The sequence below is a fragment of the Hakea prostrata genome, chromosome 2 (genome assembly GCF_041222555.1).
Source record: "Hakea prostrata isolate BN-2017 chromosome 2, UWA_Hpros_2, whole genome shotgun sequence".
NCBI lineage: Eukaryota > Viridiplantae > Streptophyta > Magnoliopsida > Proteales > Proteaceae > Hakea > Hakea prostrata.
The window spans coordinates 47,944,693-47,971,706 of NC_142601.1; the positions used below are offsets into that span (position 1 = coordinate 47,944,693).

General features: G+C 38.1%; 1 protein-coding gene across 2 annotated transcripts; it reads right to left on the reverse strand.

Annotated features, from left to right (window-relative positions):
* Positions 1–731: 731 nt before the first annotated feature.
* Positions 732–23,394, reverse strand: LOC149024569 (enhancer of mRNA-decapping protein 4-like). 2 transcript variants are annotated; one of them, XM_089144806.1, is made up of 12 exons: positions 22,383–23,394; positions 20,547–20,596; positions 20,316–20,472; positions 19,957–20,175; positions 11,533–11,661; positions 9,173–10,771; positions 8,130–8,489; positions 6,858–6,977; positions 6,163–6,333; positions 3,094–3,258; positions 2,884–3,009; positions 732–1,641 (listed from the first exon to the last, which is right to left on the reverse strand). In XM_089144806.1, exons 1-12 carry the CDS (start codon positions 23,169–23,171, stop codon positions 1,333–1,335), a joined length of 4,194 nt encoding a protein of 1,397 aa, XP_089000932.1. In that variant the 5' UTR covers positions 23,172–23,394; the 3' UTR covers positions 732–1,332. The 2 variants fall into 2 exon arrangements, with proteins under 2 accessions (XP_089000932.1, XP_089000931.1); XM_089144805.1 differs by having other exon boundaries at positions 2,884–3,012.
* Between the last annotated feature and the right edge of the window lie 3,620 nt (positions 23,395–27,014).

Here is a 27,014-nt window from a genome sequence, read left to right on the forward strand (position 1 = left end):
GTTGTTAATCCGGCAATTTTTTGACTTGAGACAGAAGATTTACGAATCATCGACTCCAAACTTCACTATTCTAAAGACCCTTAAGGCTGCGTTTGTTTGCAAAGGTGGGGTGGGAAAAAAAAATATGTGGGTCCCAAGTGTAGTAGGGTGAGAGAGAAGGAAAGGATTTTGTGAAAAAGTGATAGGAGTGGGTTCCACTTTTTATTTTTCCCAACTTTCCCACAAAGTCCCACCAAATATGTGGGGTTTTAAAATGATATGGGGTGGGAAAGTTGGGATTGACACCCAGGCATAAATAGAGAAGTTTTCTATGACTACAACGGAAAGGGCCTTGATTTTTAATTAGGCACTTTTCCCCCCAAGCAACCAAACAATATACCAATTTGAGATTTAAAGAAAAAGTAAAAAATTTACACATTTATTTTCAAGATTAGTTTTATCCACCCATTCTCTGCCTCGCCACCCCAGCTTTAGGATCTCGACACCAAACCTAAACAGCCTTAAATTCTAAAAGCTCATGGTGATGCCAGTAGTGAAACAAATATTTCCTTGATAAAGATATCATTCGACCGACGCAGAGACAGATAGCCTGCCAAGGTAGACTACGATTCCCGTGCCCAATTTGTCCAACGAAAAATCTAGCATTCATAATCCCTCCCAATTACCTTTTCTACAAGTCTTGAAGCAGAAACATGGAATCCATATATATATATGGAACCCACTTTGATGGATTCAAAGTCCAAGAATACGGCTTGCACATTCATTCTCTCTCTCTTTCCCTCCTAATAATTGTTCACATGGGGAGAGATGGAAGAGATGGATGGGATGGAGCATATTTTTAGAACAGACTTTGAGATATCAGAATCCCAGCGTGGATGCCATTAACTGGCACTCCAGTAAGAAGTAGCTAAATTAAAAATTCAATCAAGTCATTTCATTGAATTGGGAAGCAGCACACTTTGCCGACATTTTCTAGTCTGTCAACGGCCACCCTTTGCCTTTGCCCATCTCTTACAGTCTCCAACCCCACTAGGCCCAAACCAAAACACAAATAAAATACATTGAAAAGACCAGAAGAAGCAATCATGGTTCTACACTTCTACCACCAAAGGAAACAAAGGCCTGTAATGTGAAAGAATTAATCAAACGGGAAGAAGCTTTAACCACCAAGGTATAGTTATCACAAGTCTACTTTACATACAACATAATGTAGTCTACGCAGTAAAAGTTCCTATTCAATAAATACCCACATAATGTAGCTATACAAGACCCACTTTCTAAGGGGGGAAAATTTTGTCCTACATAATCTTGCACACTTCAGAGAGACAGGAATCATTTACAGGACATCAACATCGAGTTGATGATGTGCATGACAATGTGCATGCTTGTAACATCATTTGAAATCACAGTCGGTAAGCTGGCATTATGGGCCAATATTTGATAAACCTGCTCCAAGATAGGCCTTACATGGATGGCAACCATCGAGTCTGCTGGATTTATGGCAACAGCCACGTATGTCATCCACGCCAGTTTCCGCGATGTCTCCTTGCTGATATCATAGGCTAACTGCTGGAGAAGGGAAAGCAGAACTCTTTGACTCAGAGGCTGAGGCATCATTGACAAGATACCCTTTAAATCAACCTGAACAGGACATTGGGTAGCACCAGTTTAGAAACTAGAAAACACAATTGAAAAAGTTGTTCTGCCGCTGTTAATAGCTATAATCAGGACCCAGGAAGCATATAATAGATGCTGAAACACTGTGAGATAATCTATTAGTACCAGCAGGTATCCAAACCTTGGATGAGGTGAAAGTGCACTAAAATTTATTTACATTAGAAAATTGAAATAACAACTGTAACAATAACCTGAATTATTTACAAAATACATCAAAAGACCGACTAGTTATACACTAAGCTGCATTTGTTTGCAAAGGTGGATGGGTGAGGGAAAAGGAAAAGTAAGAAAGGGATTTTATAGAAAAGTGTTAACTGTGGGTCCCATTTTGTTGTTTTCCATACTTTTCCACAAATTTATACTTATTTTATAGGGTTTTGAAAAGGCATGGGGTGGGAAAGTTAGCATGCCACCTTAGCAGATATGCTTCCTTAATTGTCTACCAACTTTCCCACCCTAGTGAACCAAACAAGCTACACTTTGGGATTTTATACAAAAGTTTGTTTTTTCAAACTTTTTCTCACCCCCACCTTTATTCCAGCAAACGGTGCCTAATAAAGGAAAATTTTCAGACACACCCCAAAATAAATAATGAAAGAAGTGAATGAAGGAAGACAAAAAAATATAGTATGAAGGATTCTGCATATAATGTGACTCTCAACACGCAATTGACCAGACTTCACAGACCATCACAGAAATAACTCAACGTTCTACCCTGTACAATTTAAAAAATGAAATTCAAATACTGAATCTGTAAGTCACATTAATCTAACAATTTCAGGAAATTTTGATATGCCCTCTGACGCTTTCTTAGTGATCAACGAATGACGTAATTTTCTTTTTGGGTGAATCAACCAGCAATACTATTGATAATGATGCTGGGTAAGAAAAGTACTTACATTCTCTTTTCACCTTATCGACTTACCTCTTTCCATCCTATGCAGAAAAATAACTGAAATTTTTCCACTCACGACGAGATTAATTTAAGCAAGCACCTCATTCAGTGTGACTAACTCGAACAATTTTCAAAAGCAGAAAAAGTATCTAAAGCTAACTATAATATTGGAATAACAGATCCCATGTATTTACACTGATATGTTTTGAAACTTCTTCCAACATGTGATATAATAATGCATTTGAGCAATCTGAACAGTGTGAACTAATTATCACCCTGTCTAGTATATGACATTGGATGCAAAGTCATACCTGAGAACATAGCCACGATACAATAGAGACATCACTTCTTTGCAAAGCTGCAGTGAATGCTTCCTCAAATTTGCGTTCAGATATCAATCTGGATATCTCTTTGGTTGGATCCAAAGGTGCTTCAACCTGCTGTACATATATAGTTTGCTGAATACATCTACTAGTAAGAAACCAGTATACAAGGAACACAATCAAGAGAAGAGAACAAACCATTTCATGGTGGCCACCTAAGGGACCATTACTTATTTGTGTAGCCAAAGGATTTCCTGTGTTTGAGTTTGCACCTGCAGCTGCAAAAGCTAAAAGCTTACGCTGGCCATCTGCAATCTCTCCAGTCAAGATTTGAGTAACTGATGAGGCTGAATTAATTGCATCCTGCAACATCAGTTTGGGATTATTGTTACAAGGAAGAAGAAAATAAAACAATGTCATGTATAGCCTCGTTTTGCACATATTTTAGGGGTTCCTCAACATTCCATTACTGAACAACCAACAATGCAATCTTTCAAAGAACAGTAACAGAAAAGAATTCAATGATATATGAAATGCAAAGACGAAAAGGTAATTCACTGGTCTACCAATTTCCTACACAATAGATGAACTGTGACCTAAGGCCCACTGAGGTGCATCTGTTAAAAGAATCCAGGCATCACCTATTCCGGATGAAATATGAGAACACCTGATCATTCATGCAGTATGACTACCCTCAGAACTATATAGCATGAGAGTATAATATAATTACAACTTGAAAAAAATGAAGAAAATAGTAGGGAGTTAATGAAAAGAGTAAAAAGCAAGGGTAGTCTAGAATTTTTAAGGACCCAAACTGGTTCCTAATCTTATGAGACTACATCACCCAGGACAGTGAATATCCTAGTTCCACCCCGCCACAAGTTAGTAGAGGATTCCTAGCTTTTAGAGCAGTTGAGAGAAAATAGGGGTTAATGGTGAACGATGTCTCAAACTCCAGGATCATTTGGCGCCAGTTTTGGATCGAGGGAGGGGGGCTCTAGCGAAGGTGATTCCTTTAGAAAATTGTGAAAATCTGATGCGCAAAATGTGAGAAATCTGTAGTTGCAGAGTTTAGGAAGTTGGGCCTTTAATGGAGCTCAAGGTTTGGTGGAAAAGAGTATGGGGAGGGGGGCTCAGGTGGATCAAAGTGGCTACTGTAACAGGAATTCCTTGCTGATTTTGAATGTTTCTAATGGCAGAATAGGACTGATGGAAACAGATTTGAATGGGAAGGTATAATCTGTAGACCAATAAAAAAAAAGGGGGACGGGGGAAAGAGAGAAAGGATGGAGTAAAGACTGTTCCACAGTCAAGATGGATCTTGGATACTACTCACCAAATCAATTTGAATATGAACACCAGATATGTTCATATGAAAAAGAAGACCACCAGCAGCAATAGCTCTTGCCATAGGCAATCAATTATCAAAATCAAGTTTGTATAACACTCTCCCACAATGAGTTTTGAAAAGGGGGCTTTTGAAAGCAAATTTCAAGTAATAGGAGGAATTAATTCTTAACTAGGACGGATTTTCTAAAACCTAGGGAACTAAAATCCAACGCAAAACTAACTTAAAATAAAAGATCTTCTCTCATGTGTGGATGCATAAAAGAAACTAATTGAAAGATACTATGGGGTCATGAGACAGACTTAGTAATCACATGAAAGCTTGAATCAACCCAAAGTAAACCAGCCGAACTAATTGAACATTTGAACCTATGGTTCACCAAGGAAAACATACAAGGGACTGAAATAAAACTAAACGTGGGATTTTGAATTCAATGACGTTTTAGGTCCAACAACTAGGCTGATTACAGTGGAAACGCATGGAATGAAGGGAAAACGTAGGAATTCAATGGTTTTTCAAAGCTGGTTCTTGCTTCTTATCTCTCGGGATGGAGGATCTTTGTTCTCAACCTGCTAGGGCCAGATGACACCATCTCTCCAAATCTAATCTATTATATGTGATAAGGCTAGTAATTTCAATCCCACCCTCAAGCTAAAGGATCTCTTGGAAATTTTTTGGACTTTATATCAACTCTAGGCTATTTCCTAAGAAAAAAATAAAAGGGTCCAACTTAATGCTGGATCTGAATCATGGGGTATGCCAATTCTTTTGATCTTGTGGCTTGGTGGAAATGCAAAGGCCAATCTAGTCTCTCAACTGTACTTGGCTAAAGTGCTGCATCTTGGTTCCATATTACACTTACATGGAAAGGAAAGCACAGGGATTTGATGGTTCTTCTACACTGGTTCTCGCTACATCTTATCGCTGGTAACAAAGGATCTTTGTTTCCAACCTGCTATGACCAGATGACACCCTCTCTCCAAATCTAATCTATTATCTGCAAGGAGGCTAGGAGTTTTAATTCTGGGCATTGCAGGAGCTGGTGGCATTTTTACAAACTGCAATGCCAGGGAGGGTGATCATTTCAGAAGCTCGTTGGGAGTCAAAAATGAAAGTGGTAGAACTCAAGGATTTATATGCTGTCTGGAGAAAGCTAGTCTGAATATTCCACACTTTTGAAATGAAAGCAACTCTATAATGGAAATGCTGGCAGACAAGCGACATTTTCCATGGTTGGTTTGAAAAAGATGGCAAGCAATCCTCCCCCCCCCCCCCCATTCCAACCTCAGAGGAATGGAAGCTTACACATTGCAACCGCAATACAGACCTGATAGCAGATTATTTAGCAAAGTCAGCTGCAAATTTTGGTTCTTCTTTCCTTAGACTGGCCAGTGTTGCTTCAAATGGAGCTCCATATGAACGCTCAAGGGAGATCAAGATTTAGCCTCAACAAACTCCCTTCCGAATATCCGCCTTTGGCCCTACTTTTTGCTACAGGAGTTCTCATTAGTTTGAATTTTTGTACTTTATCTTTTTTTAATAACTTCTGGCTAGCCCAGAGAGGTTATGCTCTACTACTCTTTCCTCCTTATAATACAGATTACCTTTCATCCAAAAAAGACAAAAAATAAAAATAAAATCAGCAGCTAGTTTTTTCTTGAGGTTAATCTCTGAATTGAGACCTATCAAATACCAGGCACCAAGCCTCTTGTCATTAACACTTGGCTCTTCAGTCTAAGCTTAAGCTAAGTACACTAACGTGCCTATTCATGAGGTACATGTGAGGGCCCCTATACTAGACAAAGTACCTCCAGTATACAACTTATCTTGAGAACTCCTCATGAAAAAGAGTTACAAATCACAAAATGAAGCAAAATCGAACAAACCAATAAAGCTATTATAGATATCAGTCTAAATACCCTCAAAGCAACAGCCAATGAAGAATGTGCAGACTCAAACTGCTGCTGAACTGCAGCAGCATGTTCAATCATCCCTTTCTGGAATGCAGCATCAACTTGCTCGAACATGGATTTGCATGACATCTCAAATGCTGGAATTACCGAAGCTTCGAAGCTAGACCTCAGTGCATCCTGCATGTTTCAAATATGGATCAACTAACTTCATTAGATTCATCACCATAATTATTTCAAATGAGACAAACTTCAAATATATGTTATTAAAAGAGAAAAGCATATATATATTTATTAAGGTCTCAATTCTTAGTAACTGGTGATTTCTAAAGACATTGAATGGAATCTAGGGCCAATCACCACTTTCAGAAATGAACAAGAATTTAGTAAAACTCAAATCATGTCACAGTTTGATTACAAGCATCATCAAGGGAAAGGCAGAGCAACTTATGAATATTCACAGACATGCACCCTACTCCTCAAGTTTGATCCATACGCAAGGTTACAATGCAATACAGGAACTCAACCATAGGTGGTGGTTGTCCCTAGAACTTTTGAATCCACTAAACGGGACAGGCAGGGATAAAATAAAAAAGCAACACTTTGCGACTATTGAAAACAGATGATACTCAAAATCCAAGCCAAAGTGGAAATTATACAAGATAAAATTAATGCAAGACACCTAACATATTGAGAAAGACTACCTGAAGAGCTTGCTTTCCTGAAGTTTGGAATTGAGCTTGAATTTGCCTAGCCACCGTAGCTTCGAGTTTCAAGTTGACGGATTTTTCCAACTGACTCACAGCCTTGTCTCCAACCCCTCTCTGCAAAAAGGTTTTAATAAGATTCCAACAGAACAAGAACATTCAAACTTCAAAGAAGAGAAGAGAAAGAAAGGGGTGAGGGGGAGGAATCAATTTGTGGTGTGTAGGTAGGGAGACGAGAGAAAAATAATAAGGCAAATCAAAGATACTCATCTCAGCGACAGAGAATTTACTAGCCACTTTTGATCTGATTCTATTGAGGTGGATCCCTTGTTTGATGTTTACAGAGGGGTAACATAGTGCCACACAAGATGGTACTATATGATGCATACATGCATACAAATTAAAGTACTGTAACATATAAGCTCAAATATAACCTGTAATCGTAACAGATTCCCATCATGGTAATCTCCTTGAGTTGAATTATCTTGGACTGGTCACTGTAGTTATTGTTGGAGTTGTATAGTATGGTTATGCCTCGTTCTATTTTTCATAACATCGTAACTATTAAGAGAAGAAAAATAATTACTTGCATACAAAGACCAACACCCAACAATTCACAAGTCTCGATTCAAAACTTATTGTAAACTAGTGGCAACAAAATCCGAGTAGCACCCTCACAACTTAAACATCAATACACAAAATGATGCTGTGATAGTATCACAGTTAAATAGACCGAGGAAATTCTAATATCACTTAACTTCTTCATCTAATTGCCTAGGTAGAACAACAGCTTCCTCCATAAATCTACCTAATATGAAGAATAAAAGAATTCCTCCAGCTTCAAGTAGTAGTTTGTTCTCTAAATTAATCTTTCAGAGGATCTCATACAATGTTTGAACCTGTCTGGTGCAACTGTAAACAATTTATCTAGCATTTCCTTCGTTCAGATCAATGTGACAAACAAATGAAGCCATCAAGATATGTAGCTAATCATAATGTATACATATCAGTATAGTTGGCAATTATATATGTAACCATGCATTAATTATAATTAGTTCTATCAGACTCAAGTATTGAGATTAAATCCACAGAGATGCACAGTATTGCATAAATTGATAACCACAAAAAAGTATACTGGCTATCAGTACTTCATAAACAGAGCATCAAACCCTTCACTATGTTCCTAGAAATTTCAGTCGCCCATGTCAGTTGAGAAGCACCCTATAAAACTAGTAACTAATATGGTAGATAGTTCACTAAAATTTGAACCTGGAATGTCTCTGCAACGACTGAAGAAAGTGTTTTCTCCACAACTGGAGTAATAGCACGAGCTACAGAAGGTCCAACAGAAGCCATTTCCTTCTTCAATATTTTCTCCAGCAGAGCAGGCAAGTCTTTGCTCATATAGTTGGCAATGATACTAGTCATTTGCTGTGTACGATCACGTTCTACTTTCTCATGCTTTGCATTCTCTTCTTGAAGACGAACCCAAAGAGCATCATTGTTGGCCTTAACAACTTTTTCCATGCTCTTGCCTAGAGCTGCCTCAAGTCTTTTGCCTTCTTTGGTGACTGGGACAGCCACCATGACAGACAACTGTTTCTGCATTTCTCTTTGCATGGTCATTAGCTGCAAATATAACAAACAAACAAAGTTAAGAAGAAAAACAATCACAGAAAAAGAAACTTATTTTCAGATATTTCAGTCAAGAAAAAGCCAGAGAGGACCACAGAGAAACAAGTGGCAAGGTATTTTGCCCATCCACCACCATTTTATCATTTAATTTAACAAATTCAGCAGATCAGGTATAATAGTAAGGAAGAGGAAGGAGCAAAGTGACCCTGCACTGCTCTCTCCTGGACCCATCTTCCTACCTTCTACCATTCCTTGCAAGGGTTTAAAACATAAAATTATGAGATAACCCAGATAATTGGCAGGGTGGAACAATTAAGATTTTCACCTGGAATTCTGTAGTCAGTGATAATTCGGAACTGTCCTACCAAAAACAATTCACCACCCACATGATAACATTTTTCTTTGGGTAATAACCCTCCCAATAACATACCAGCTAAGATTCCAGCAAGTGCATTTTCTCCTCATGATTTAAGAGGATTTTAGTCTTTTTATTTCACAAATCAATTAAACATGTATCCACAATTAGTTGATAGGAAAACAAGCACAGTGCAAATTTCAAACTTGGAAGAAATAAACACAGTTAAGCTATGAACACCACAAAAGGTCCATTATTTAGCACTTAAGTAATTGTAAATGTAAGTAATAACATCATCAATACATGCACTCTTTTTGCTCACCTGATTCAGTGTTTCTTGCATGGCAGCGATTTGTCCAAAAGCGGCCTCTGTAGAAGCGACAGCAGGACTGACACCTGGTTCATTGGAAGAATCGGTGGAATTGAAAGGACTCGGAGAAGGGGAAGCTGGACCTGATACTTGAGAGTTTTTACTTTTCTGTTTCTTTCCTTTCACTGCTGGTGCTGGAGAGTGCAGAACTGTTGTAGTTGCAGTGGACTCCGAAGCAGTTCCATGTGCATCTTTTGAAGAATCTTGCACTTCTTCCTCAACAACATTTTGAGGCTGCTCTAGCACTTCAGTTGCACAAAAATCATCGACTTGCCGAGTATCATCCACACCAAAAGTTCCACTGCAGCCTCTGGCCATCTCCATGCTTAAATCTGAAGCCTGGGAGCAAAAGGATTTCTTCCTTTTCTCTGCAATAAAAATGTGTGGCTCTTTCTGGGAATCAAACTCATCATTCTGACTTGACCCGACCTCACCAACAACTTTAACCTCTAGGTTAATGCTCTCTGTATCATTGTTGACAACCACATCTTGTACCTTTGCCTCATCCCTTTTTATAGCTTGATTGACCTGACTATTTTCAGAGGACGTAACAGACATTGATAATATCTCTGAAGGAGTTACTAAATGGGTTGGATGTTTGAATATCACAGGTGTAACTTTGCTTTCTTCCTTTCTAGAGCTTCCATCCAAGGAAGAAATATCTGGCAAGTTAGTAAGAACATTGTCTACTCTCCTATCTACTGAATAATCAAGAACTGACTGGTCGCTGCTACAATCACCTAGTTGGGAAACTTGATCAAAACTATTTGATGGTGTTCTAAAACCAGACAGTTTTCCTGATAGCCTTGGACTCAAAGGAAGAGTTGGTGATGCAAGATGGATACTATCAGCATCAGAAGAAGGTGGTGGAAAAGCATTTGGTTTGGATTCTATTCCTGATGTCACTGAGTCATGTAAACTACGAACCTCATCAGAATCTAAGACTAAGGTATACCTGCCAGCAGGTGCACTCTCGGAATTGCTAACTAAGACAGTTGGTCTGAATGCAGCATTTCCAACAGCCATCTCAATACTAACCAGATTAGATGGCTCTGAAGAAGCCAATCCATCTAAACTAGTTGCATCTATAGCACGAGACCCACTCGACTCTGTCTTCTCTAATCCCATATTCTCCAATGGTGGTGGCAAGCATTGAGAAAGATTCAGTGCATACTGCTGAATAGCCTGTGTCTGGACACAGTAAATCTGAACCACATGTTCTTCAGACATGTACTCACTTGTACCAGTAAGACTCAAAATTGGCATTGTAACAGTAAACTCTGCAATATAATTGAAGCGAGTTGAGAGCGGGTTGGGACCATATTCTATGTGTATGGCATATATAGCATTTTTCTTAGCATTTGCAAGAAGAATAAGGCCTGCACGTGGCAAGGCTACAACTTGATTAAAGAATGCCTCCTCATCTCGAGGCTCCTCAGAACTCCTTAACTCCAATGTCTGAGTACACTGCCATGATTCAGCATCACTTGGTAACAGCCAACCTTCTTCACTAGCTGAGGCCCATATCTTCACTTCCCGATTGAGTGGCCCCTGCAAAGAAAATACACTCAAAAGTCATTCATTTGATGCAGCCTAAGATACCAATACCAGTGATTGATATTTAGCCTTTTGCATATTACAAAATGATATGGAAGAAAAGACTTCCTTGAGAAGGTGGAGACAAAGGAGGAAATCACTAAGTCAATTGTTTATACCCCAACCGTTAAGGGACAGATTTTAGTAATCTGTCCAATAAATATATCACCTTTAGCAACATATATATCAAGCGTCATGGAATATCTCAAAGGTATGTTCCTCCATCTAGTCTGCTGCTTTGTATTAATGCAGTTTCAACTGAAAAAAATCAGTAGAGAGGTAACATGGCTCCTTTTATCCTGTGAATAGATAGGGAATCACGTGGATTGACCGTCAGTCAAGTTCCAAGGCCCAACTCAAATATATGGCTTCCCATGTGTTCATCATGGCATTACATCAGGCTCTGGTTTTGGCTGAAGCTTAAAACTTATGATATTAATAACCTCTTCGCAAACAGTGCTCAACACATGGCACTCTCAAGCAACCAAGTGGCAGCTAAAGATTCCTCCCCTAGTTGGGCTCACCAAAAAAAAAAAAAAAACCATGCCACATTAACTAAAATACTCAACCCAGAAAAAACAAAACACCACAAGAGCCATGTTGATTGTAACAATTCATTGTTCTCTTTTCTTAAATTTTAATTATTCATTGGGGAGCAGGAGAGAAGTATTAAAAAAGTATAGTTTATAAGCAGGAAACAGTAAAGGAGTACACACCGCTGTGATAAGATTAATATGATCAGGGCGACTAGGAGCAGTTAAGAATGTAACCGAGTTAACAGGCCGACCATCATATGGCCTTAACACCGCAAGGGGCAGCGCCTTACGGTCTTCCCATATCCTAACCTGTTGCAGCAAGGATATCACGAAGGCAATAAAACAATCATAAGATGGTTTAACACTAAACAGGAATTTGAAACAAATGTCAGGAAAAAAAATTTTCTTTTTGTTCGGGGGGGGGGGATTAAAAGGAAAATATCAATAAAGAAATATTGCAAACACTACCGTAGCATTGTGTGCCTACCTTAGGAAATAAAAGAAAAATCAAATAGGGAAATGTTTGTCTCTCTAAAATGAATAAGTACCATGGACTACACTATGCGATGAAAGATTTATTTGGTCAAACATCACAAAGCTATTTTAACTAAATATAAAAATAACACAATGCCCTTGTGCACCATAGATAATAGATTTGAGTTTTGCATATAAAAAATTCATGACAATAAATAAGAATATGATGATGACTATAAAGATAGATGAGCTTGAAAGGACTTTCAATCTAAGCCAATAACCAATAAAAAGGCTTCTACTACAAAGTCACAAGCTGTGCACGAGACTCCAAATGGAAACCAGGTGGGTCCAAATAATATGACAGGACCACAGGCCAGCATAGGCTATCATACCAGCAAAATTGAGGCCTAAGCTTGGCCCTCTCAAGCCAAAGCATTGACTAGATGATGCCTAGCTGGTTACCATACAACAACAAATGCAAGAAGCTCTCAAAATTATAACGTAGGAATTAGGATCACATAATTGACAGTTATAAACAATGAAATATACACTAAGACGGCAGATGACAAAAAACATAAATTACACTTTACCCCCCCCCCGGCGGGACACACTAGAAAGGGAAGAAAATAAAAAAGATGCCAACACAAAGAGAAGAGCAATATTATTTACCGAAATGGTGAATACCAAAATAAAAATAATGCAGGAGCATGTCAATAGCCTAATTGAGTTGTCTGGATATCTTCCATAAAGCATTGATTAGTTTTTGGCAGTTGGGGTATTGCATATGGGAAGGTTGGATGTTTAAAACATAGTTATCAAGGCGAACAAGGCGTTTGGGACCTTCCTAAGCACCATGATGATAGGCAGCCGCAAGGCGTTGCATTGGCAAACAAAGCATTTTAGTGTACATTTTTGAATACAACCATTTTATGTGGCACAAATAACATACTAAACTAATATAATCTACTTATCAGCCAAAGAAATATTTATGATCCAATGCAAGATTATCGTGAAAAGGGACAAAAAACAAACATAAGTTCTTATCATCATCATAATACATAGAAACATAGCATAATAACATATGATTATGATTTATATAAAGATGATGAAAATGGAAGTAGTTACACTTACCTTTATGATATCAAACAAGCAATGATTTTGATGTGTGTATGGAATGGAGTTTCTTTTTTTTCTCCTAATCTGATTTCTAGAAAGTCCCAACTGATTTGGTGTCTCTTACGATTAGGTTCTTATTGTCCTATAATCTATTCTTACCGTTTAATCTTTAAATGGCCCCATACTTCTTGTTACATGGTAACAAAGTATTCAACCAATAATATGTGGTGCTATGGAATAAATTTTGATCATTTACAAAGAGTCAAAAAATTAAGTCTAAATACAAAATGTCAAATAAAGCTACTGCTCACCTCATAAGGCGTCACTGTTGTGTACAAGGCATCCCTTTGGCATAGCCTAGAGAATAAAGCCTAAATTTTTTTTGACATGTACAAAAGGTGGATGATTGCATTGGTGTGATGTAAGTAGGAATCCTCCCCCCAGCCAAACGACGAATTTAGGCCCCAGATCCAACTCAAAGTGGAGCAACAGTAGGTTGGCCAAATCCTGGTAGAGGTGTTTTGATCATTTGCTTGCTTCTGTTGATGGTTATTTTGGTCCAGTAATTTTCATCTTGTTTTTGTGAATCCATATCTAACTTTATTTCTTTGATTGTGTAGAATTGAGAATCCTAGATGTAGTTGGAATCCCAATAGACAATTAGAATCTATTTTACATTAAGATTCCTTTTGGATAATTAGGTGTTATTTTCCAAGATGGTTTTTTTTATTTTTATTTATGGTTGTTATTTATTGAGTTGTAAAGAGCATGGTAGTCTATAAGGGATTCCCTAGTTGAGTCAAGTTAGGTTTCCTTTTCAGATTCCTAGTCTTTTGCTCTCTACTTGTAAGGCTATAAATAGCCCACCCTACTTCATTGTAAGACAAGCTGAATTGAATTAGAAATTTGAGAATCTTGAGGGAAATGAAGCTGTGACTTTCTTGGGAGGGCCACGGTGGTTTTAGAAGGGCCTCTTCGTCAACTCCAACAAGCTTCTTCAAGTTCCAGAACTAATTCGGCAACTCCAGCAGCAGATTTTTGAAGCCAAGTAAGCACAGTCCTTCCCCACCACATGATCCAACCAAGAACCATTCCCTATCCCCGCTCCTCCTTGCAACCATTTAGGACCCCTCCCCCAACTAGGTAGCAGCTAAGAAACCTCCCCACCCCTGCAGCATCCCTAGAACCCTTCTCCTGGCTTCCTTAAACCCCACGGCACCTCTCCTCCTCCTCTTTCTCCCATTTGGCCCTTCTTTCTTCTAATTCATGCAGCAGATCTGAAAAGCAGAAAAGAAGAGAAGAAGAAAGAAAGAAAGAAAAGACAAAAAAGAAAGAAGAAAGAAAAGAGAAAAGATCTGGAGAGTGCCCAAGAACTTACCAAGATCCCAAGACCCTTCCTCATCCAAAGATTCAACCCATAGCTTCCCTAAACCTTTCCAAATCTATCGACCACTATTCTCTCAACCCTAGGGTGATATCAAGTATCTCAAGATCATCCCATGGGAATTCAGTAAAACCCTAACTCCTTCCAAAGATCCTCAACAAAACCTTAAAGAGATCCCACATTTATCCGTCTACCAAATTCTCCAACCCATATTTTTTGTTAATCCCAATTTCCCAAAACCCAAATTTCCCAATCTTGACAATCTCATCTAGAATTGTTAGCAATCTTTAAGAATAGGTTTGGATATCTAACCGCTAGATCAAACAAAGAAGGATTCTGGGCCAGCCCTAATTCTAGGAACAACAATTACAAAACCCGAACCCTAGAATCGTGGGTTACATCATGGTGCCCATAAAGCACGTTAGTGACCCATTGATAATAGAGATGTAAAACTTACTTGTTGCACACGACATTGTGCTTGAGAAATGCTATCAAGCCATCTGTGCAACAAAATGAAAATCTTGTAGTTGAAAGTTGTTTTGAAGAAGCTATAAACAATATACTCATGGGATTCAGACCTGTAAAACTGAAGGATTCCATTCTAGGAAGTAGGAAGTTTTATCGAATTAAGAATTATTTCAAATACATTTCTTCAATTAGTACTTCAAGATTAATAGGAAAGCTGAGGACCCGCCAAAGATGCCTAATTTGTAAGATTTCTCCCTTCTTTATTAAGAAGGGATTGAGGATCCACAAGAATTCTTTATCAAGCCTATTTCTTTAATTAGTAGCTCAAAATTCTTGTTCACAAACCAATTTAGTTGATAAGGTGACTTCGATTGAGCATGTAAAACAGAATTTCAATATTAGTTTGCGAGTTGTTTGGGCTTTCCAGTAAGGGGTTTTGGGACCCGTTTGATAACCCACCAAATATTTCTGCACCAAAGATAGTTTTGAGTGTTTTTTGAAGCAAAAAGAACTTAATAGGTGTTTGATAAAAGTTACATTTAGAAGCAGAAACAATATCAGCAGGTGTTCTATCGCAGTAACTAGAGATAGAGAAGATGAAAAATCAAATGATACCTAGCATTATGAGTTGAAGAAGTGAGAAATATCAGTTTCCTAGTCGTTTGTGATTTCTAGTAAGCGGCTTTAGGACCCATTTGATAACCCACCAAGTGCTTCTGTTATGAGAAACATCAGAAGCGGTTCTGAATGTTTCTTGAAATAGAAAGACCTTTGTAGGCATTTGGCAAAACTTGCTTTTGGAAGCAAAAACAGTATCAGCAGGCATTTTATCCCAGTAGTTGGAGATAAAGAAGATGAAGAACAGGATGCCTTTTGCAAAGACATGAGCTAGGGTTTCACTAAAGATAGAGAAGATGAAGAGGACCTTTGGTCACCAGAGACAGAGAAGAAGAACCAAAAAGTCCCCATCTTTAGGGTTGAAGAAGCAACCATTGTTAGAGTTCCATCTTGTTTAGTAGGGTTCTTATGTTTAGGATGTCAAATTCCATGAATAGCACTGTTTAAACTATTTCACTTAAACCCAGCCGGTGCCAACTTTTGCTTCAGAAAACAGATGCAACAAGTGGCATCAGAAGCGTTCCTCAAAGCAAAAATTTTCACTAATTTCAATTTATGTTGCGAAAACCAACAGAAACAAACAGCTTTAACAAACAATTTTTGGCCAATTTTTTTGTTTCTTGAAGCAAGAAACATAGAAACTGTTTGTTGGTGAGTTATCAAATGAGTCCTTTATTGATCAAAAAGAAGAATATACTTCAACAGATATGCCCTCAGGAGAGCAGTGGGTGCTGCAGCAAAATTCATTGAGTATATCAGCCACAATAAACTCGCATTTCAGGAGGTCCCTTTTATATCCAAAAGATGGACAGCAGCACTAGCACAGGTTGGCAATGTTGAGTAAACTGGAAAAGTTCAGATATAGTCATGGCTAAGAGTTAAATGCCAAATTCTGCGTAGTTACAGAAGGGTCTGACAATCACACATTATCATTTCTACCAGCATATCTGAAATTTTTTGTAACGGACTGAGTTCATGGAAAACTCATGTTTACTCTTTTTCAAAGTACTCCCAGGGGGTAGCCTGCTTAGTTTGCCTCTGGTTTACTGGTTAATGCAAGCCTGGTTTATGGACTAGGTTTTAGTATTAGTTTGGTTGGGCCTTAAGTTCAGGTTTTAAGGGGTTGCATGAAAATCACACTTATCAAGGCATCACCTATGCATCCTGATGCAGATCAACCGCAGAGAAATTTCCTAGGAATAACCCTAGGTTTGGATCATATGGGGGTTGCACGTGAGAACAAGTCACCCTGGCCAGAAAGCTGGCAAGAGTGAGACCTCAGAGAACTTTCCCTCCAGGATTCCAATTCAATACTCTATTTTGAAGAGACCACTAAAAGAGCTGAATGCGACCATTGAGTTTCTTCAACGAACCCCACCCTGGGTCTTTTTCTCTTTGTGTAGTTGGTTCTCCAGTGGTGCTCTCTAACTACTGGCTTGGTTAGGCTGGCCTTCTATTAAACATGGTAAGCCCCACCCCTAAGCCCGTCACTTACTGAAACTTGGGAATCCTCCCTCTTTAGGAGTCATTTTCAGTCTCAGTCAATTGAATCTGACTGAGCTTGCTTTGCCTATTTCATAACCTTGCCTTTCCTATTCTTTTCTCTGATTATTGACGTGTAAAAAATCCTTATTAAGTAATGGGTTTTGTTGGGGGCCAGCTTACAAGCCAGGCCTCTCTCTGACCTGATAACTGGTATCACCTCCTCGCCCAGCTCTATCAGCAGGCCCTTCTTTTGCAATACTAAATAAGGTCTCTCATGACCCAATTATTATTACAGCGTTCTCTACCATAGAATTTGGTCCTCAGGGTCAGCCCGGTGGCTTCTATGAGGAAGGCGGCACAAAGGAGGCTCGAGGGCTTCTGTTGGAAGGCAGCAAGGACCAATAAGGGGGGAAATGAAAGGCCTTTTCTATCCCCCCCCCCCCCGCTGGTATACGTGCCTGAAACACAGCTTTTTCCTCTGAACTTCATGCAACCAGGACCTTGCCTTACGGAAGAAAGTCAAATTCCCCTGATACAATCAATATATTTCCCTTTCATTTCAGTAGGCTTCGCCCGTTGCTAAAGGTGCACAGCACTCCGAATCATGCTTCGGTCTTCTCTTTTTGACAAGAAGAGAAAAACCACAGCTTGCTTACCAAGAGAAGAACCTTTCTCTTTTAAGCGATGGCTACCTTGAACCCTTGACTTGAGTTTATCCCTATCAACTGGCTTGCCTTCCCGGTCATCTAAGAATTGGGCTTCGCTGCACCCTGTTAAATGTTTACGTGGTAATGTGCCTCTCATACGAGTCTAAAACATCAGTGCTATTAGAATATATGTAAAAGCACAAAAAGGGAGGGAAATCCCATGATTCTAGCACAGGTACGACAATGCGGACAGAATTGTAAATTCAAAGTAAAGGAGCAGAACTGTAAATCAGAGCTGAACTATGCTGAAGTGAAGATTACCAAATAGAGATGAGAAAGATACCATGAACTGATGTCAAATGGTTGGACATATCTGACTAGTAACTAAAATCAGAAAGGAAATCACTAAAATGAATGCAATAATGGATGAGAGAAGTGAGCGAACAATAATGACGACAAAGTAACACCCAAGCTTCACACCACAAGGTGGATTGGTAGGATCGAAGACCAACCTACCTTGATCAAACCCAAGATTACTCCATAGATAAGAATGACTTGCAAAAACAAATACTAGTTTCAACATAATTGAGGTGATCAACCCTCTTAAAGAAGTCCCTTTATACAATCAAAACTACAGCACCGATATTGAATACATGAACCAACAACTAGCTAACAGCCACCAGCAATAGCATTAACTCAAACCTAACATTGACTCAACTACTACCTAACTCTTGGCAAAGAAAAGCTCCTTGGAAACGGAGCTCGATTTTCAGACTATAGCCCCTTTTATTGACTTTTAGACATTTCTCAAGTTACCTTTTGCATTAGACCTGACTTGGGCTTAGGTCTAGTTTGTAAAAGATCATAATATGTGGGCTAACTCTAACCCACTTAAATACTCTTGGCCCATGAAAACCATGGATTTATTTAGATCATACTCCTCGGCCATTTATTGATCAAGCCCCTTGGGCTTCCTCTTTTGAGAATGTCTTTAGCCCTTTAGAAATACTACCACATAGTCATGAATCTACATCAACTCTCCCAAACTTGAAAATTTGTCCTCGAATTTGGTAACAATGAGGAAACAACATGCGAGTAACATCTTGGACCACTTCCAAACTGAGTAATGGAGGAATGTTAAATAAAATCTTGAACTCTGGGAGTTCTCTCCAAGGTAGTGAGGTGAGAACACAAACTCAATAGGTTCTCCAATCGTAGGTGTACATGAGAGGTGGCGAAGACTTCATACATGATGTGCTTGAATCTTCCTTATGACCTCTGCTGGTACTATCTTTTTAACTGTATTTTCAAAAAGTTGTGTAGTGCAATAATCAACTTTTAAGTACTTTGTCTTTGAAGATTTGAGACACAGGCTCTACCTCCTCAAGAACATCAACATAAATGTCAATTTTTTGTGGAGTGTTCTCGACCGTCACATCATCTTCAATTGATTCAGACTTAGCTACTCTAACCTCTTCGAAGTAACCCAGTCAAGGGGTGAACATCCTTGGGATATGCTCTGGTCGGTACTTACTCTTCAACTCGTGCTTCATGTCTTCCCAAGTACTAGGTTTGTGCCTTCTAACTTTAAGCTTCTCATTATGGACTGTCCACCATTCTCTCACATGACCAGTCCAAGTAATGTAGAACTTATTTATTTGAGTAATAAAAAAAATTACCAAAGAAGAAATTTTCCCGAAGAATGAAGTCCAGATTTGAAAGGTTTCTAGAACACCAACTAGATGGGAGACAGAGCTACAACCTAGAGTGATATCTCAGTGGTAACTTTATATGATAATAGCATCAGAATTGAAATTCACAGTAGGGGCTGAACTGTAAATCAAAACCGAACTAGGGTAAAGTGAAGATTACCAAAAGGAGATGAGAAAGATACCCTGATATTCTGATGTCAAACAGATGGACAGATCTAATTAGTAACTAGAACCAGAAAAGAAATCTCTAAAATGGACCTGATAGTGGATGAAGTGAGAGAACAATAATAACAATAAAGTAACACCTGGCTTCATATACAAGCAGAGGCTGAGCCAATTCTTTTAAAAATTTGATTACTTCCTTTATTTTTTTCTTATTTTTCTAACTCCACATGTAAAATACCACTGGAATATGTCAACACCATAATATCTCGGGTTTAAGGGGGGACAGCACTTGCTGGAGGACTGAATAAAGATAACATGGGTGAGTACATAGGAGTTACTATGATGGACGGAGAGATAATTAGAAAGAAAAGTAGTTATTGGGTGGGTAGTTAATACAATTTTCACACATTTTCTTTGCCTACCAAAAAGGATATGTTTATAATTAAATACATATAGCTGTTCAGAAAACTTAATTCGATCAATAAATCAAATAGGAAACACCATGATGAATAGAACAGTCAGGGAAAGTTCAAACCGTGCCATCTGCTGATGCAGAAGCTAAGCGGCTGGTCATCCACTGGCACATTGACAACTCGGTCACTTCCCCTTCATGCTTACCAACAATCTGCACACCCTCAATCAGTCTATCAATAGGACACCTGAGAGGCTCTTCTGCTGAAAAACCTTCTCCTTTTACAACCTTTGTTGTATCAATTTTCAGCACAAGCTTTCCAATACCTACTATCAGAATCTCCTGTAAACATGTGTTTGCATACATATTGCCACTATTTCAGAAGCTAAAATACAAACTCACATTTTCATTTGAGAAAACAAAATACCGTTGTGTCATAAAAAGAAATACCATTGGAGAAATGATTAATAATGTGCCCATACTTGTTTGTGAGAGTGCCAACAAATTCGTGGATGTACCGAATCCCCCTCTCCAATTATCTGAATGGCAACAACAATTTTTCCGGTAATTTGTGGCTTATCTTCTTCATCTGGACCTTCATTAATCTTCCACACAAATACCCTCCCATCTATGCTTGCACTGTACACAAGCAAGTCAGGACATCTCCAAGGATAACAGCTCAACAGAATGAAGAAATAAATACAAAAAGCAACCTGGCTAAAAGGTGAACTTCCTCAGCAAAGAAAGCCATATCGGTGACCCTCTGATGGAAAAAGACAATAAAACATAATTAACAATTTGAAAGAAACAGAAAAATAACAGTTTTGAAACAGGCAAACCCAGAAAAAGTACAGTTCTCTCGGTTGTGACAGAAATCGAGTCATAACCTTGAGTGGATAATGACTCATGCCAAGTTTCAGTTGTTTTGACCAGTTTTCTCCAACTCACTACATGCTGAGTTTTGCCCAGAAGATTTTGGTTAAAACCTGGGATACCTTGATTTTGGCCAGAGGTCAAACTGGCTCCAAAACCAAGGTTTAGAACCTTGAGTAAAAGATAGCACAGGCCAAAGCAATAAATAATATTCAACATTAAATAGGATTCCAGGATGCACACATATCATAAACAAACCTAAACAATGTTACATGAAAGTGATAAATGTATTATTCAATGACCAGAAATGTGATATAAGATTATGCCAATAGAAACAATAAACATGAGAAAATGAATCATAAGAAAATAGCAAAATAATCTGCATTCGCTACTAAACCAATCTAGGGATTAGAAGCAAAACTGACACAGCTTGTGTTGGAGGAGAGGGGGAAAAATAAGGAAACCAGGAATACGAGCAACATCTAGGCTACTTAAGCACCCTTCCAGCAAGGGCACCTGGATACAAAGGCAATGCCTTAAAAACTACAACTAGGAGCCATGATGAAGACCCACAATTCCTGATGAAAATGACAACAACTAAAAATTACTACAACTTTCAAAATGATTCAAAGTTATGTTAATAATGGTACTTAGAGAACAGTGTACACAATATAGTGTTGCCAATTGAATGTCCACGGTACCCTATACATTTTGAGCGAAGGATCCTTGGAGATCAGAATCAACTGAATAGCATGGTTGAAATTCCTAAGGGTAAGTGGCAGTGATAATAATCCAGAAGCGAAATCTGCAATACCATAATCACCTAAACTACAGAAATAATGTTAAGTTCCAGGTTCACACAGTGTGTCTAATTGGTGATATGTAAAGAAAAACCCATGAAACCAAAATGTATAAAGATGTGGAACTGTGCTGTAATAACCGTAATGTAGTATTGCTCTATCTGACAATTGAAAAATATGGAGCACAAATGGTAGAATAGGAATAAAATTCCTGCGGCTGTACCAAACTGTTCTGATCACAGACTATAAGGTACACATTTCAGCTCAGTAATTGACGTTTATACACTGGATGATGCCTTTGGACTTGATGCACTTCAAATATCAACAATAGTTTTTAAATACAAGAATCTGCTGATATAATTTTGTTGAGGTAATTAGTTTTGTTTTAACAGCTAACTCTAGAAAGAAAATGTACTATCTGTTAATGTAGAATTAATGTCCAAAAATAGGGACTTTTTGTTCACTTGGTTGAAGAGATTACACTCATAAAATCTATTACAGTGTTTATTGTGGGTTCCAACAATCATAAAGAGCAACAAATGGATATATGATCAAATTCAACTGGAATCTCTGATAGAGGCACTCTTTATATGAAAGATACACATTCTTCTTCTCCTTCAAATTAAAGCCCAAAACTTACAGCAGCCTCAAGTGAACACTATCGAGAAAGCAGAAATGCTCAAATGCCAATAACAATGGGTTCAAGCGAATTTTGACGTTGTGACATAAGCTTAAATGAATTGAATCATGCGCCATAATTTATGCGAATTTTTTCAAGGAATATTCATGAATTCAACATTGTGAGTTTGTATCACCTAACGAAAATGTGATGTGTAGACAAAAAGAAATAATAAACAGTTGTTGAGAACAGCCGACCTGATTGTGTCCACGCAGCAAAGATCTCAAAGCAGTGTTGATATTAAGAACCCGGATAGCCCCCAACTTCAACCCATAGCAGATATAGGTCCTATTCACTGCAATCTGACGGCCGACGACAAGTCCAGGATCCGATACATACTTGGTGATTGGGGTAACTTCCAGCTGGGGCTGGACCTCGCCCTGCAACCTAACGGTGACATCATACAGTACGTGGTCGCCAACCAAATGTCGTCCCTTGGGGGGTTTGCTGCTCGGCAACCTCATTGGGGCCGGCTGAGAGAGCGGCATGTTAACTGGTGGTGCAGACGGCAATGAATGCAAGATTTGAGGATTGTTGAGCAAGGGGAATTCTGATGGAATAGCCACTGGAGACACCATAGAAGTTGACGGCATTGCAGGAGTCGGGGGTTCCATGTTCGATGGAGCGGTGGTGCCCAGTAGAGCCATAAGTCTCGCTCCATGATTAGGATTGGGATTGGGATTGGGATTGGGAGATGAAATGTGAGGAGATGGCTGAAGAGGGGCGGTGGTATAGGAAACGGGTCTCTGGTGATGTACACCTGAGAGCTGCTCTTGTGTAAAAGAAGGGAGGAAGTGAGGATGATGAAATGGGGTACTCTGAGGTGGATAGGAGAAAGGACCAGAAGGCGGAGGATAAGAAGACGCTGGAAATTGCGATAAGTTGGGATTACTAGGGTTAGGGGAAGAAGGGTTTGTCGAGGGTTTGAAGAACTGTTGCATGTCGAAATTTGCAGGTTGTTGATTTGGATTCCCGGCGGAAGCCATGGGAATGGGAAATTAGAATCAAACTCGGGGAAATAAGAGTAAAAAATAGATCTCTATGAAATCCAATTCTTGAATGAAAGAGAAAGGAGGAGATACAGAGAAGAAGGAGGCTTACGGCCGAGAGATCCACGACCTGAGATCTGATGAATTTGGAGTTCCAAGCATCAGCCAAACCCAAAATAGGTTTCAGCAGCAGCAGCGATGTCGTATCTGTTTCGGCAGTTACCGATATGGGTCATCTGTATTGAACGTTAATTTCAAAACTGAACCAGTTTTAGCTTAATTGGGTTCACGCACTGACCCAAGTCTGGTCCACCCCTTACAAGGAGAAAACAATAAGCTCCCTCCATATATGCACAAGGTTTAAGGCACATTCAATTTGAAATCTTAGGTTGAAATGTTAAGTTATACCTTACAATCTCTATCTTCTTTCTTGAGAACGACATTGTTTCTCAAAATCGTTTTCTAGTGTTTTCATCAAAGACCAATACTCTGAGCATAATTATTGATTGTTCAGTACAATCTATGCTCAAAATGTTCAAGAACGATTGTGGAATAAATTGATATTTGCCAACTTTTATTCTAAAGAACGATTCGTATGACAAGAAAGAATATCATTATTATATATAGGGATAATTACTATTGTCCCATGTACTTTAATTTTAGGATAATTTTCATCTGGACCCCCTGAGGTTTGGTCCATGTCATTTTTAGTCCAAAAAAATAGACACTTTGCATCCCTCTCCCCGAGGTATTCAATAAGATCAATTAAGGACAATTTGTGATTTTTATGACCAAAATACGCTCACATCTATTCTACCGTAAGATTTGCATATTTTCTTCACAATTAAATCTAACGGTAAAAATCAAAAGAGTGGGTCGTTAGATTTTAGACATGTGGATCATTTCAATCGGATGAACATAAATCTATCTGAAAAAATATACATTTATAAATCCCTAATTCTCTCTCATCTCCTTCATCGTCTCCATCTTCAGTACGGCGTTCCCTCCATTTTTGCATTTTTTTTACTCTTCACCTACCTATGGGATGGAATAACCGAAGGAGGAGGAATGCTAAATAATACAATCACTTTCTTAGACTGTTTTTTTTTTAGAAGAAGACGAAGTGCCGAATGACACAACGACCCCTTCCTCCGCTCACCACTGTGGGATGGAACAACGAGAAGGAGGAGGAATGCTGAATAATACAATCACTTTCTAAGACTATTTTTTTTAGAAGAAGATGAAGTGCCGAATGACACAACAGCGTTTACCTTCACTTTCCCTCCCATGTTATTCCCAATTGATTTTCTTTTATAGTTTCTTCTTACTTTAGCGCCTCACCCATTTCTTATTCAGCTATGGTTTGCAGATAACTTTCGATGAAGTATTCTTATTGAAGGTCTATTGTTTTTGACAACTGGTACTCAATTGAATGTCTGATAATTAGAATTTTTCTTTTCGTTGAATCGATTTTCTTTCTCAGTCTAGTCTTGCAGACCCTTGGCTTTGACAGGTGCAGTAGCAAATCCAAATCAAGCATTTGAGCAGAAGTACTTTATCCATTGCTATCAAGAGGGCAAAGGGCTAGGGTTTTAAGATTCATGAATCGTTTCGATTAGGTTTTTGGGTTTATTTTAAATTTGATTTTTACTGGGATAGTCTTTGATAAATTTATTAACTTCGTCGCAAGTTTGGAACCCTAAAGGATGAGATGCTACGCCGCAAATGATAATCGGACAGTCTTGGGAGCTACGACCTTACCTGAGACTCGCGTTGCAGGTGGTGACTTGGATTGAAATGCAATTGCAGATTTTGCAGAGCCGCCATGGTTTCCGGCGAGAATATTGAAAGAGTTTCTGATTCTGGTGTTGTGTTTTATCTTTCGCCAATAGTGGAAGTGAAGCAAGCATTTTTGTTGCAAAGGGTTCCCATTGGTAGAGATAATAAATATTTAAGATCTGTCGTTGGAGTTGAAGAGGAAAAAAAAGGTAGAGATGGGCAACGCAGACTGAAGATGGGGATGATGAAGGAGATGAGAGAGATTTGGGGACTTAGAAATGTGTATTTTTATCTAACGGCCCACTCTTTTGATTTTTACCGTTAGATTTAATTGTGAAAAAATATGCAAATCTTACGGTAGAATAGATGTGAGAGTATTTTGGTCATAAAAATCACAAATTGTCCTTAATTGATCTTATAGAAAACTTCAAGGGAGGCAGATGCAAAGTATCTATTTTTTTGGACTAAAAATGACATGGACCAAACCTCAGGGGTCCAGATGAAAATTACCCGTAATTTTATTACTACTGTATCCCTTGTACTTTTTAAAATTACTAATCCAACCTTTAACTTTGTCTACAATTACTATTGCCCCCATACCGTTAAATTCCTTTAGTTTAATGATGATGTGGCATATTTATATTTTCTCAAAAACCCCCCAAAATACCTTTATACTTATCTCTTTGCTAGTTTACCCGTTTGTCAAGTGACAGTAGTACCTTAATTAATTGTTATAATCTATTTTCTTCTTAAAAAAAATCACTAAATAAAGAGAGAATGATTGAATAAAACTCAAATAGAAACCAAAGAAGAAGAAAAATCACTGAATATCACCTAAGGGCCTGTTTGGTTATGCGAATCCAGAGATTTGAAATCTCTGGATTCACAAATGGGAGATTTTTACCTGTTTGGTTGTGTGAATCTCTAGATTCATGAAATCTAGAGATTCACATTTTTACACTAAAAACGTGAATCTGTAGATTTATAGGTATGAGGTGAAATCCAGAGATTTCACCTACATTATCAAAGCGTTAAAGATTTGAACCATAATTCAATAAATATTTTTTTAGGATAAATCTAAAAATTTCATTCCAAAAATTCAAACTAACCAAACAGTTAATTTTACGGAACCATGACTCTAGAGATTTGAAGTCTGTAGATTTGAAATCTCTAAATTTTTTAAATCTATAGACTCAAGTAACCAAACAGACCCTAAAATATTTTCAAAATAAATGAAGTTTAGTGAAAGTGGGAAACCAAATCCGATTTGGATTTTGCTCATTTCTTTAATTCAAAATAAGTGAAGTTTAGTGAAGGTGAGAAACCAAATCGGATTTGGATTTTGCCCATTTCTTTAATTCAAAATAAATGAAGCTTAGTGAAGACGGGAAACCAAATCGGATTTGAATTTTGCCAATTTATTTAATTCAAAATAAATGAAGTTTAGTGAAGGTGGGAAATCAAATTGGATTTGGATTTTGCCCATTTCATTAATTCAAAATAAATGAAGTTTAGGATAAAATTGACATTTAAATTTTTATAAATGGGGTATCATTGTCTTTTGATTTTTTAATTTAATGAAGGGCAAATTAGACATTACATATTCAAACTTAACGGCTACTGAACACCATTATAAGGAAGGGGGCAACAGTAATTTTGTAAAGAACAGGATTTTATTAGTAATAAAATCAAACTACAGGGGACAACAGTAATTATCTCTTATATATATAAAATAAACCCCCAAAAAATCCCTTTTAAGGTCTCATGTATTAAATAATATTTCAATATTAAAAATACAAGAATCTAAAGGTTGTTTGATAATTTTTATTGTAAGGTAGCTAGCACATCATTTTTAGAGTAATTACGGATACCCCTTATGCTTTATATGCCTATCTTATCCCCTGTACTTTTTGAAATTATTATTCCAACTTTAGACTTTCCTAAAATTACTAATGCCCTCTACCATTAAGCTGTGTTAGCACATTGATGAAGTGGTATCTTTGTATTTTTCAATAATTTGAAAGTCACCATGAAGTGTGTTATTATTTATTTACTCTTTAT

Excerpts from the sequence above, each read along its gene's own strand:
- LOC149024569 (XM_089144805.1), bottom strand. The coding sequence starts at position 23,171 with ATGGCTTCCGCCGGGAATCCAAATCAACAACCTGCAAATTTCGACATG. Across the intron at positions 6,978-8,129 it reads TCGTTGCAGAGACATTCCAG|AGAGGGGTTGGAGACAAGGC; the intron begins GTTCAAATTTTA and ends ACCTTTTTGCAG. Across the intron at positions 3,013-3,093 it reads TAGGTGGCCACCATGAAATG|CAGGTTGAAGCACCTTTGGA; the intron begins GTTTGTTCTCTT and ends ATATATGTACAG.